The 14633-nt window shown below is 39.3% G+C and overlaps 1 protein-coding gene across 1 annotated transcript in view; it reads right to left on the bottom strand.

The window, feature by feature from the left end:
* Positions 1–14633, bottom strand: part of itgb5 (integrin, beta 5) — a gene marked incomplete in the record, with an annotated part of 81906 nt that overhangs the window by 17259 nt on the left and 50014 nt on the right. The window contains 2 exon segments of the mRNA XM_036138812.1: positions 11810–11910; positions 12729–12951. Of these exon segments, the coding sequence (XP_035994705.1) occupies positions 11810–11910; positions 12729–12951 (324 nt within the window).

Below are 14633 nucleotides of genomic sequence, written 5' to 3'. Positions count from 1 at the left end.
GGTGAATAAAGAAGAAGTGGGATTCTTGCACATTGCCCTGTGATTTCTGCTGTAAGATCAAAGCTTTACAAGGACAAACCCCTCATTCCCCGATTGAGATGCTGACATTGTGAACGCTCTTGTTTTTAGTCAGTCAATCTGTCTCAAAACCTCATGAGGGAGGGTGAGGCTATTCCCCCCTGGCCCTCCCCTCCCTGTCTTCCCTCTCTCTCCTCTTCTACTTCATACACAAAGTATCTGGAACGTGCATGTGGAGTCCATTAAGGCCGCTCAGATGGCTGAAATGGTGGAGAATGCAGTGAAACACGTCATATTTGGGCCAGGGCCACGCTTAGTCCCTGTGGAACAGCACGCAGCCATCAGCCTCAGCTGAGTGCCACGCAGCTCAGAAACCACTGTGGGATTATTAATACATTCCCTAAACAACCAGTGAATGCTTTCCATTAGGCTGCGAGGAATTTAAGGACACAGCCAGGCACATCACAGACAGCTTTGTTCTGTCAGAGTTGAAGCTTTAGGACAGGTATATTTGCTCAGTGGGTGGAAGCAGATGACTGATCAGGTTTGTGAAGGACCTGAATTTGAATGGAAAGAATTTTTCAACCAAATAGGAGGGTGCAGCAGGAGGTAAGAACCTACAATAAGATCCCTGTTACATAATATCATGATGGGCAACTCTGTGTTGTTAGTGAGTCATACAGAGCCCAAGCTTTGAATGTGTCACAGAGTACTGTTCCATTCATCATTGAAGACCAAGACATGGCTATGCACCTAAAGTTATTATTATTAAAGTGGCAGACCAAGCAAGAGGAGAACTGGTCAAAAATGCAGGCAGGACACCCATAACAACTCTGGAGAAGCTGCAGAAATGCACCGCTCATGTGGGAGAAAATGACAACTACTCAGTCATCATCTTAAATCTGGTCTTTATGCAAGAGTAGCAAGACAAAATCAAATGTTGAAGTCTAAGAAGTCTCATTTACAGCTTACTATGAGCCATGTTCGGGACAAAGACTATATGTGAAGGAGATGCTCTGGTAAGATTAGACTTAATTTTGTAATGCCATCTTATGGTGTGACAGACTTCAACTCCCATCATGCAATATGGTCGACCAGATCACCAGCCCCAGCATGCAACACGGTCAAAACTGACTCCCAGCCTGGCAACGTTATCTCGTTGCTATGGGACCACATAAAAGCGCTCTGCACGCTCAACTTATCCTTCTTTGCTGGCAGTTCGCCAAATTCAGGAGACACACAGCTGTTCATCCTGTTGGGATTTTCCCCACGTGGCACGGCTTCGAGTCCTCGCTGGTCCGAGTTGCCGAACCAACTTCTCCCTGTTTTGTTTATGCAGGAGGTCGACTTTAAAAGTACTTTGAATTCATTTTGATCCTACTGGAAGCCGCTATCTCCTAGTGATCGTCACAAGCTCCGCTTTTGTTTTGGCCAAACAAGTGGCGGACAGAGCACAGAGACTTTGGGGTTCCCTCTCTCCTTGCTGCCTGACGAACCTGCACTCGCCGAAGCGCTCCAGGACGCCCGCGGTTTTGGACCTGGGACATCCCCACTGAGACAAACAAGTAAACGGGACTCCCCCCCCCCCCTTTTTTTTTTTCTCTTTCTTCACCCATATGTTGATATTTTGTGCCTGGGCAGAACCTATTAGGAATTAGTTTAATGCTTAATTACTCCGAGACGGAGTTTGCTTTTAACTGTGCTGGATGTTTCTGATGTGAGTGCATGCATTTCATAAGTGATTTTGGCTGTGTTGTTTTCGGTTTGATTATAAGCGGACTCCGCCGAGGGTCAAAATTTCCTTTTCTCTCCCCATCTTCATCTTGATCTCTTTGTTTGTGCTAAGTTCTCCCTCAGTTCACCTGAACAAACATCCTTTGTTCAGGAGTGAAAACCACCTCTTGATCAAAGCCCGCCCTACACTCGGCGTGTGTGTTAGATACGTCATTAGGACCTCCTCCTCACGCGTCACGCAAGATCGTCGGTCAGATATCGTCATAGCCACCATCTTGGAAATCTATGCGGCAAAGTAGCTGTAAACGGTTAGCTTAGCTTGTTGTGGAATTCAAAGAGCGACCACCTAGCTTCAAGTCTGTTTTCTCTAAGCTATTTTGTCTTTCAATGCTGCTACGTCAAAGTGCCGACTTCTTGAATGTGATGTTTAAACAACTGTGAATTGAATTAAGAATTGCTACCTCTCATTTAACCCATTTTGACTTGTTTTATTTTCATTTATTTTCTTTTGCATGTCCTTTGAGTAGCGAGTAGTGTTTCCTAGTGTTTATTGAACATAACAATTACTCTAACAGGGAATTATTTTGGTTTAATAAATAATAACGTGTGAAATAGTAATTGTTTGTGTTTGTTTTGATCCAGGAGTTGGATGGTCTCTAAGAGTAAAAGAATTACCTCTTTTTGAGTTAACAACTAAATTAACTGAGACATTTTCATTGGTTTGTGATAAAGAAGCAAGGGTTAAAACTTCAATTGCAGTTATAATTTGAGTTATTAACGTTTGCTGGATAAGTCTAATCGGTCAACAATCGGTCAGATCACACTTTTCCAGCTTAAATAAGTTCATAACAGCTAATTAATAAATGCATTGCTAGTGTTGGTCATTACAGGCTTGTAGCCCTTTAATCACAACCATTTGAATTACATTTGTTATATCTACCATTTGAGTTTGAATGATCTATTATTAAAATTATAATAGCAAATTATAATTAATAATAATACTCATAATCAAACAGGTTTCTGGCATAACAATTTGAACCGTTTGTCCTTGCATGTGGTGGAAAACTAACACCTTAAATCCATCTTATTCACTGTGAAACATAACAGTGGCAGCCTATTACTGTGGGGTTGCTTTTTTTTAAAGGTCACAGGGAAGCAAATCAGTTGATGGTAAGATGGATGGAGCTAAATGCAGGAATACACAATAAGAAACCCAGACAGAGGTTGCTAAAGACTAGGTGGAGGTTCACCTTTCAGCAGGACGACAATACAGGTAGAGCAATTAACAGGTTTACAATCGAACAACATATCTGGCATCACACAGATGTTTATAAAAGCATATGAAGAAAAACTACACAGGAAAATCATTGGTGAATTATAGTTAGGGGCCACTCTACATTTTGTATCAATGAGAAATGGCAAAAACCTAGACTTAGACAACTTTATTTATCAGAACGAAATTTTGTTGCATACAGCTTGTAAATTGCAGTCTGGGAAAGAACTGGGATTAGCAATATCACTGAGATATGGAACACCTACCTGATGTTATGGGGCGATAATTGATAACAGCCTTGTGGTGCTTGTCTTTGTTTGTTTAGTTTTATTGTCTATATGTTTTTTACATTATACTGTACATTTGATACCTCTTTTATACCCCAGTTTGTCCTCTTGTTTTTTGGGGATTTTTTTTACCTGTTGTCATTATATGCATTATTGTTTGTTAGTTATTCAACTGTTAAAAACGTTTGAACAAAAATAAAGCATAAATAGGATGGTTTTAATTAAAGCATATTTTGTGTTAGAATGGCCTAGTCAAAGACCATGAAAATGAAATAAAATTTAGAATCTGGGGCAAGACTTAAACATAAATGTTCCCAGATGTTTTCCATCCACTGTGGCTGAGATGGAGCCATTTAGCAAAGAAGAATGGGCTTTGTGCTGTCCATAAGGCATTGTATAGAGGTGAGAGATTTATGAAATGACTAGACATTTATCAACAAGCCCATGATCCCAGGAATACCTATAAATACTGGTCGACAAAGCTGAAAATACCAGTTAATCCTTAACAAGAGGGCACAGGAATTTGTGGAGGGAATACCACATCAGACATAAGCTGGAGATATTTAAAGCCTGGGAATGGCTGACGTCTGTACAAACATTTAATTTTATCCTGAGCCACATCAACGGCACAACTAAATAGAGACTCATATGGCATTATCATAGAAGGGAAATATTTTCCGGTTATGTGTGATTACTCATCATAAATCCTTCCAAAAATAAAAGTACTACTACTGACAAGCACCCAGTCCCCAGTTGGGCATTTAGATATTTGACACTGAACATTTTTTTCCATTTTATCTTCAAACACAAAAAAATTGTCACAGACAACTAGACAGTGATTGATCAGCTCAGAATGGTGACTGGAGAGTCAATTACTGAAACACTGTTCTCAGAGAAAGGTTAATGGGATACACTTTTGGTGCAAAAACAGGAATAATCTTGTAATCCTTTAATCTTCTGTGCGATTCAAAACTACTAGGGGTGTAATGATGCACACAGCTCATGAGAAGAGGCATTACATGAGTTTGGGTTCATGAGAGAGTTAGACCAGGCAATATCTGGACAACAGTTTTGGAAAATTAAGATTATTGTTTTGTTTTCACAAAAATAGTAAAACTATTTCATTTCCAAACTCCACTTTACAGAAGCAGTAACCATTATAAAACAATTCACTCCATGTCTGACCAGTTCATATTTGTTGCAGTGCTTGTCTCTTCTAAGGTGTTCCTCATAATGAGTATCTAATAAATCTCTGTTGGGTGCAGAATAACCAAGTCTAAGTATGACTATCCAGATTCCTTAAAGGAAAAGTTAATTAGCCAATATAGGGATGTTAGCAGCTAACTAATAATCCGTTATGTTCTTCTCCCAGTCCTTACAAATCCTTCATATCTCTTTCATCCATCAGTCAGCATCTCTCTTCTCTAGTGAGTAACCAAAACTGTGCCTAATGTACTTAGCATCAACAGTAGTGGACGCTTCGTTGGTGTTTATGTAACAGAGTTGTTAGCTTGTCTGTCAAACAACAGCTCAACAACTCAAGAGCTGCTTCCTTCTTCTTACTTAATCAGAGGCTCAGTGCCAGTTCTAAATCCCTCTTCTTATCCATAGCTTATAATAAGTGCTTAATAAAGCACCAAGATGGAGCTTTGTGAAGTATGAAATACTGTCGCCTTTTATTTTGCCAAGACTTAAAAACTATGTCATCTATTAAGGAACCTATAACACGTTTTACATTTTATTGTCTGTGTTTGTTGCTTTTAATTGCTGGCTTGAAACAACACTTAACCCAGAAGGTTGTATTTAATCCTTTAAAATCAGAATAAGCCAAAATCAGAATCCGCTAGTTGAGGGATATTGGCCGGTAAAAGGTTAACTGGCGCATCGCTATAGTGAACCCAGAGTTTTTGGTTTGAAAACTCTTTGTTTAATGCATATTTTTGTGTGCAGGGGGAAGGTTTTTGTGACTACGTTCTAATATGTCTGACTTTTTACTTCTAATCAATCAGCTCTTTCTTGTACAAAGGAACTGTCTGGACCAAAACTGATTTTAAGACGGATTTTAAGATTGATTTTAAGACGGATAAACTGGAAAGAATTCCTGAGGACCTCTCTGGTTTGACAGACGAGCGAGGTCACTGGGTTTGTTTGGATCCTCTTTCTCCAAGGCTTGTTTCTGGTTAGTGACCCCTCCATGTGATTACACACTACTTTTTCCTTCTAGACCAGCACTGGCAAATGTTTTCTGTTAACCCTGAGCAACACTCCCTAATATTGCTGACATAAATAAAGTTCATCTACGATTCTAGAGCTGGATGGAGTAAAAGCTTGGGTTGAGGCTACTGTCGAAACAATTTCCACACTAAACAATCATTACCAGGTCAGAATGATGTTTCAAAACTAGAAACAAAAGCACTAATTTTGTTTTATAAAAGCGATGCCTGCTGGTAAATGTAACTGATAAATCACTGTTTTTGTAAATAATTAGCTAATTAATTACAAAACCACAGATCATAGCTCAACCTTAGAAATAAAAGGTGGAAATGCCAGACTATCTTAAATTAGACAGACTGCCCCAGGTTCTCTTGACACCAATTACACTTAATTACATTTACTTCAGAACTTGGCTCAAACCAAATTAACAGTGTTCCAGTTTAAATTAAGGTGGGTGGCTGCATAGACTTCATATACGTAGACGCGTCGTTGGGCGGGTTTTGCCTATGCTGCGATGCGTCAGAGCGTCCGCCATGTTAAATGTGGCAAATCTGCAGTTACTCAGTAACTTAAAAAGTATCAGAGGGACTTTAATCTGTAATATTAATTTGTAATATTAGAAGTTTATTTTCGTATCCCTTTAGCTTCATTCTCCTAAATTTATTCTCGTAAAGAATAAAAATAATAAAAATAATCTAACCTGGCCCTATTACTCCAGGAGTGAAATAATTATGCAAACTGTGACTATTCTGGAAATGTTCCTTCTTAATTCTCATAATGACGTTTTCTCATAACATTACCACACTTTTGAGTTTTTTTTTTACTTTATTGTCCTAGGTCTTTAAAACCTTAAAAAAAAGAATGGTCTTGCACAGCTTTTTCCTAGTGTTGCCACTCTGCAGCTTTAGTGTGTCCAGTTTTGCAACATGGTGCAGCCTTAATTTACAGAAGGCAGATACAGCCCGAATACATTTCCATGAAGCACAGGAATGAGGCATCTTCTCTGATCCACGTTCACTAGAACAGAACCTAACTTTTTTCTGCCACATACAATATGGCGGTGACATTGACGTGCGAACCTGCGCCCAACTACGCTTCTACGTATATGATGTCTATGGGTGGCTGTGCTCAGTTACTACGCTAAGGTTAATATTGCAAGCCATGGTTGTCTCCAAATATTAAAAGGTATGGTCACTAACCAAAAAAAAAAGAACCTGGTTCTTATTTTGGCATAGCTCTAGTTTTCCATCATTAAGATAAGAGAAGCATCAATGATAGTTAACGCTGTTCCACCAATTTGAGCTTTATGGTAAATTGGGCCCCATGGTCACGGCACCAAGTGGGAACTTTAAAGAAACAATTTACAGATTAGCTGGAATAACTAAAATTTACTGGCCTATACAGATTTAAGAACTCTGAGATCTGAGTGAAAAACTAATTTTAATCTATGTTAGCATAAGGCTTTAATGTAACAAAATATGGGAAAGTACTGTAAAAAAATGTTTGGGTCCCCTGTAGACCAATTTTTGCATTATAATTTGTAGGTAAACAGTAAAATACCACATGGTATTTAACTCAAGCTTATGCTAATATGAGAATCAAACACAATGGCTTTTATAAAGTAAAATTAAGTTGTTTTTTTTGTGTTCTAGAAATTATGTGATTACCAGGAGATTTAAGTTGCTCTAGTTTTTTTTTTTTTTTTTTTTTTAGTGCAGTGCCATTGATTTCACTTACTCTGGTAATTCTTGCATGTTTTTATACATAGCTGAATTGCTACTTCGCTTTCGCTTGGAGCTCTTGGAACTTTTAGGGATAAATATATTTAAAAAAAGACCAATGATGAGGAAAGAAGGATGCCAAATGTAATAACTGAGCCACTGAAAGTCTGCTGTAAATTAGAAACAAACCACAGACAGTATACGATGGAGGTAGCCGCAGCAATGTCTCCCACTGGTTTGTGACTTAGGGTTTTAAATCCCCACCATATTGGTCTCCCTTCAGCTAGAATTACCCATAATTAAGTAAAAGTCTAATATCCTCTAAGGCTTTGTTCATCGCCAGAGAAAGGTGGATGAACCCTTCCACCTCAGTCTTTGCCTCAAGGGCAAGGGTTCAAGTATCTGTGTTTTGTTCACCAGTGGAACGGGAGATACATAGATGGATTGGAGCCTCATCAGTTGCTATCTGGGGCATTGCTCTGGTCTGTTGTGATGAACAAAGTGCTCTCGATAAACTAGTCTACTTTCCAACTCTCACCTTTGATTGCAAGGCGTGGATCATGACTGAAAAACGTCAGATCAAGTCAGTTAAAATGAGCTTTCTCTGTCTATAGCTGCCTCTCTCTAGAGGTAGAGACGCTTGTCCTCTTTATCGAAAGGAGTCAGTTGAGATGGTCTGAGCATCTGTGCCTTCCGAGCAAACACACACACACACACACACACACACACACACACCTTGGATGTGATCTGGACATGTCCTGCTGAGAGCAGGGAAACTTACATGGTAAAGAAACTATATTTTCCTTATGAAGAATTCCATTGGATCCCCCAGAATGAGCTGATGTTCCTGTGACTGATTAGCTGCCTGGACAAGCAAAATCAAACCAAAAATATGCTTAAACGTTTGCTAGCAGTGCCTAATTAATCACTGGAGTTGTAGTTTAAGGCACTGATATATGCTCTTTACGTTGGAAGTGGTCACACATGAATGGTCCATGAGAATGAAGCAGGAGAAAAACAGAAACACATTATCACTGATCCTTACATGAAACAGTCAACTGTGAATCTTCAAGGAGTTCAAAATTCAAGTTAACAGGGCTTTATCCTCTGCTCATCCTTATCTTAGCTGGGACATTCTTTCTCTTGTTGTTTGTGAAAGTTGCGGTTTAACACTTCTACAGACTGCTTTGAATTTTCTGGTGTGTTACCCCTCAGTGACGGTCAGTGAGATGTAGCCACTGTCATGGATGACTGTTCATTTAAAGGAATCCACAGTTAGTTGTAACAATAGACTTTGAGAAATATCTATTTTAAATGTAAAAACTATACAGTAAAAATACAATTTGTATAAATTTAAACAAAATATTGTCCTACGAATGTGGCTATGTTGTTTACGCTGTAATGCATTCTGGATAAATGCCGTATATTAGGTCCTTTAGCGCTAGCTCAGTCCAGCCAAAACAACAATGAATAATGTTAAACCTTTTCAGTTTGAAGGCAAGGCAAATTTATTTATATAGCACAATTCAGTACAGAGACAATGCAATATGCTTTACATGATTAAAATATAGGAAAATAAAACAGAATTAAAAGCAAGTAGGGATAGAATGTAGAAACAAAAAAAAGAACATTAAAAACAGCAAAACAGTTTAACTAGAACAGTCAAAGACAATTCTGAACAAATGTGTTTTTAATCTTGATTTAAAAGAACTCAGGCTTTCCGCACTTTTACAGTTTTCTGGAAGTTTGTTCCAGATAAGCAGAGCATAAGAACTAAATGCTGCTTCTCCGTGTTTGATTCGTGTTCTAGGTATGCAGAGTAGGCTGGAGCTAGAAGACCTTAGTGGTCTGGAGGGTTGAAACACTGATAACAAGTCTGTGATGTATTTAGGTGCTAAGCCAATCAGGGATTTATAGACTAACAGGAGTATTTTAAAGTCTATTCTCTAAGATACAGGGAGCCAGTGTAAGGACTTTAGAACTGGGGTTATGTTCTCTACTTTCTTAGTCTTAGTGAGGACACGGGCAGCAGTGTTCTGGATCAGCTGCAGCTGTTTGATCCACTTTTTAGGCAGGCCTGTGAAAACACCGTTGCAGTAATCAATTTGACTAAAGATGAATGCATGGATTAGTTTTTCCAGATCCTTCTGAAACATTAGTCCTTTAATCCTGGAAATGTTCCTCAGGTGATAGAAAACCGACATTGTAACTGTCTTTAGATGCTTTTGGAGGTTTAGGTCTGAGTCCATGACTACTCCCAGATTTCAGGACCTGATCAGTGGTTTTTAGCTGAAGAGACTGAAGCTGTGTGCTAACTTTTGATCTCTCCTCTATTGGTCCAAAGATCATTACTTCAGTTTTGTTTTTATTCAATTGAAGAAAGTTTTATAGACATGGTAACTATGTAGAGCTATGTGTCGTCTGCATAGTTATGGTAGCTGATGTTGTTGTTTTTTATTATCTGAGCTAGAGGGAGCATGTAGATATTGAAGAGAAGGGGACCCAGGATGGACCCTTGGGAAACCCCACATGTGATTTTTGTTGTCTTTGATGTAAAGTTACCTACTGATACCAAAAAGTCCCTGTCCTTTAAGTAGTTATAAAACCAGTGGAGAGCTGTAGCAGAGAGGCCAACCCAGTTCTCCAGGCGTTTTAACAGAAAGGAGTGATTGACAGTATTGAATGCTGCACTGAGGTCCAATAGAACCAGCACGGTAGTTCTTCCACAGTCTGTATTTATATGAATGTCATTAAACACCGCACCACACCACAGTACGGAAGGTGTTTAATGTCATTAAACACCTTCCGTACTGTGGTGAGCACGGAAGCCAGACTGAAAAACGTCAAAAGGCCTGGTCGTTGTTAAAAAGGCGTTTAATTGTTGAAACAGAGCTTTTTCAATAAAGCAGAGCATGTTGAAATTGATGAAAATATAATATAATAATAATAATAATAATAATAATAATAATAATAATACTGATGAATGACATGTATTGCTGGTAGGACTGTGTGATCACATAGGCCAATCAGCTGACCAGTATTTTCGCCCCTTCCCAAAATTACTTCAACGGAAGGTTTCCAGATGGATATGCGAAGCAAATCTATCTGGCGGAGTCAGGTAATGTGATCACGGCAAGTAGTGCTCTATGTCTGGTGTCAGGTCCAATAACACTTGCTTAGAATCTGATCGGTCTGGTCTTCGGTCCGTTAACACCTGTTTAGGTTCTGGTCTTCGGGCCGGTGATGTGTCTGTGGTTTCACATTCGGTACTGGCGGCAGTGGCAGTACCTTCGTTATTTAAAAGGTCTTCCAGTGGTGCCTGTTTCTGATGTTTCTCCCAGCGTCTTTTGCTCTCAAGGCGGCTGGGTTTAGGCGCTTTATGGACAAAAATAGTCAGCACGATAACTGGTTTTAGTTTGCGAGGGTAACATCCAGCTGTTAGCTCCTTCATCGATTTTGTTGGTTAAAAAAAAAAAAACAAAAAAAAAAAAAAAAAAACTTCACAATATCTTCTGCAGAGAGGTGTTGAGAGCATAGATGTGGGTCCCATTGCGCTTTTCTTTTTTTCAAGAGGGAAGCAATGAAGACTAATTTTTTGTATCGTCTTTTGTTTTGACATTACAGCCAATAGCGACACTGTGTGGCAATGTTGAAATTTACACCAGATAAACGCAATTCAATAAACAACAAGGATAACTCTGTAGGTTTCAGTGCATTAGGACCTAACCGCGTCATTTTCCCAGTATCCATTGCGCAGATGAAAAAATGGCGACCTCCACGAGTGAAAAGGATATTCAGTTTTTGAAATAAATGTGAGTTTTTTTTACACATCATAAGCAGCTATTTTTAGGTTGATAGGAAATTTTCAACAAATTTAAGCGAATATGTTTAACTAATTGTGGATCTTTTTAAGTGATAGTGTTAGACGTGCTCATGCTGTACAAGCAAAGCAGCTTCCTGTAGGTCCCCAGGAAACCGAACATGGCTCCAACAAATTGCGAGCCAACCTCTATACATGGACACCAGTTAGAACAATGCCTCAAACCATGGTGGTATCTTATTATATTGTGGTTTAAAGAAATTAAGATTAGTCTGGACAGCATCTAGTTTACCGTGTGTGTTGAATTTGAAAATGGAGAAAGCTGAACTGAGAGTTGGCTCCCAGCAATAATAAAAGGTCTCGTGAAACCTGGATGTGAGAGGAGTGGAACCAGAAAAAAAGTAAAAACAGACCTAAAATTTTTCTCAGTAGTCCTGGATGGTGTGTGTTTGTGTGTACTTGTTTGTCTATCGTTGTGCAGACTGAAACTTGACAGTAGACCAACGTTGCGTGGACAATTGGCATTGTGAGAACCTTATTTTTGGTCCTCAATTTTTTCTGGGATAGGGTGGGTTTCGGACTAAGGTGCCATTTAGGTTTAAGTTGGGGTTAGGTATGTACCGGTAAAGGTTAAGGTTAGGGTCAGGCCATATAAATGCTTGAAAATAAATGTAAGTCAAAGCACGGTCCTCACTTGGTACTGTAAACAAGGAGTGTGTAAGTGCATGTTGCATTTACTCACCAAGGCTCTCCACAGTTATGATTTTATCCTTGCACAAGCGCTGGCAGGTTTGGTTGTCTGCGAGCCTCCCCGAGTTGAAAAGCCGACACTCAATACACTCCCTGGAGCAAGGTGGATGGGTTGGGGGAGGGGGGAGTCAAAGTTCACACATTAAAGCTCATGAAAAATAAAGAGAAACATTTCGTCTCATGGCTATAGTACTGAAAGTGTCTTTGAAGTAAGTTTGGAATGCAGTGACATCAAAAAAACAGATTTATTTAAACCCCATTTCCACCTGGATGTTGAAAACACTAGTAATTGTTAACTGCCATGGACAGATTTCTGTAGCATTGCAGTTATATTAAAAGACTCATATTAAATTTCTAAATAATTCTCAACTTTCATCCGAATCCTTCTTAAGAGGACCCCAGCCTTGGATAGTTTTATCAGAAGCACTGACGCTCCAGAACAGAACATCGTCGTCACAACAAGATGCAGCCAGTAGGGGCAGATGTTCTAAAGCCGCTGATGGGCACTGTCTTTCAATATTCTGTCTTGATATGAGAGAAGTAATGGTTTGATGGCAGCCATCAGCTGCTCCACATACCTTTAATACAGAGTAATTAAGTCATTAAGCACCCCGCATGCTGCTGTTGCATTATGTAGCTGAAACAGGGTGTTCCATATTGGCCTTCTCCTGTGATCCTCTGATCAATAAAATTTTGACTTATGACAAAACATCTTTTTTTAGATTAAGAAGGGTTTCAGAAAGAACCTAAAACCGTTACCCACAAAAATCCATTCCATAAAATAGTCCTAGAATCTTCCAATGAATCTTCCGATGTTGAATCATCATCATTTAAAATGCCCAGAAACAGTCTCTGATTTTATTGCCGTGTGTTGCATGTGTATTTGGGTTCTGCATGCGTGTGACCTCTACCTTTTGGTGCCGCAGGCGTCGGGGCAGGTGGGACATTTTTCACAGGTATCGCCAAACGCTCCCGGCTCGGTGCACTGACAGCGGCCGCACACGCAATTTCCTCGCCCGCTACACATCTTCCCGTCATCCGAGAAGCAGAATGACGTTTCTGTGGAGCAGTTACAGTTGTCGCCAATGTAACCGGCGTGGCATTTGCACTCTCCACAGTGGCATTCTCCATGACCTGGGTAAGACAGAAGCAACAGGAGTCAGATGGAAGTGAATTAGAACACGGTTAAAATAAGCTAGGTCAGCCAGTACACATGAATTTGGGCCTGAAATGCCTTTCAGTCATCTTTTTGATAATTAGCATAATGATAGTGCCACCAAAGGGGGTTGAAGTTAATCCCTATTGTTTAACATCTGGGCTGCCAAACAGTCAGGTTGGCCTGTAGGTGTGAAATGGGGTGCAGTCTCTACTGTTTTACAGCCCCAACAGCTTTCCTTTTACATTTGCCCTTTATTTATTTAACTCTAGTAATCTTTAACCCTGACTGGTTTCCTGCTGAAGAATAGACCTTACCCCCCATATTCACGCCATCACTGTGTTTCACCATGGAGTTCAGGGTGGTGCACAGTGTTGGGCCAGAAAGTTTATTTTTTTGTCTTAGATGATCACAATAGCTTCTTCCATATTTGTCCTGTTCCTTAAATTGAACTTCTCTTGGCTTCTTTTCAACTACGGCTTTCATGTTGCCCCCCTTTCCCAAAGACCAGCTTTCTGGATCTCTGAGGGGTGGGTCTCTGCAGCTCCTCCAGAGTTACCATGCCTGCTTCTCCAATCTGTCAGTTTAGGTGGATGTCCATGTTTTGGTAGGTTTGCAGTTATAATCATAGTTTTTTCATTTGCAGATGACTAATTGAACGAAACTGTGCTGTATAACCCTAACCTGGCTTTAAACCTCTCCACAACGTTCTCCTGGACTTGTCTGCTGTGTTCAGTGGTCTTTTTAATTTTTATATTCTAATCTCAATTAACCTTTATTTAACTAGCTGAAGGCACAATACGGTATACATATTGTAATAATTACTACATACTGTGAAGTACTACTAATAAGGACAGACTATAAACAACAAATTAAAACAGTTTTGGGATTTTACAATTGTCGTGGCAACAGTAAAACATTCTAGATGGAACAAAATGCTTCAAGTGAGAAGAGTTCAGGTTGTTATCAGTTCAGCCTGTGAGGGGTGATGGTGAGACAGATTGCTTGTTCCTCAACCAATGTCCTACCACAACTCAGACCAGTTTGATTTAAACTGAGATTAAATTAGACATCAACAGAATATTTTATTTCTGGACTCATTTTAAGATCAAGTTACAAACTTAAAAGATTTAAAAAATAAACTGTTTATGTCAACTAGATGCGTCTATGTACTCATGAAACATACTGTTCCTAATAATGCAAACACAGTGAAACTGTGTATAAAAATATATTTAGTTGCTCTAAAAAATTATATCACTCAGTTATGGCACAATTAAAGAGAACTTTCTTCCGCTTAGACCATTAACATCACCGAATACAGCTTTATACGAGCAGCCATCTGTCTCTATCATGTAAATTTATACATGCTTATATTCTGAAAGCTACCTGCCGTTCTCCCTTCCTGGTTCTTGGTTGAATGAAAATCCCTTCAAAATCTAGATCTGCTAGAGTTTATAATATTTTTGAAAATATTCTAATGCACTCAAAAATATCAATTCTAATTTTATTACATTTTGGTTCTGCTTCTGATCCATTCTGGGGTCTATCTCACAACCAGTGTTTTTCCAAGAACAAAGCACCCATCTGTTTTCAGGGATGGACTCAGGAAGGTAGATTTTTTGTTTCCAACAGACAGACTTTTGGTGATTTGTGACAAACA

The sequence above is a fragment of the Fundulus heteroclitus genome, chromosome 7 (assembly GCF_011125445.2).
Source record: "Fundulus heteroclitus isolate FHET01 chromosome 7, MU-UCD_Fhet_4.1, whole genome shotgun sequence".
NCBI lineage: Eukaryota > Metazoa > Chordata > Actinopteri > Cyprinodontiformes > Fundulidae > Fundulus > Fundulus heteroclitus.
This window is presented reverse-complemented; position numbering and strand designations above follow the sequence as displayed.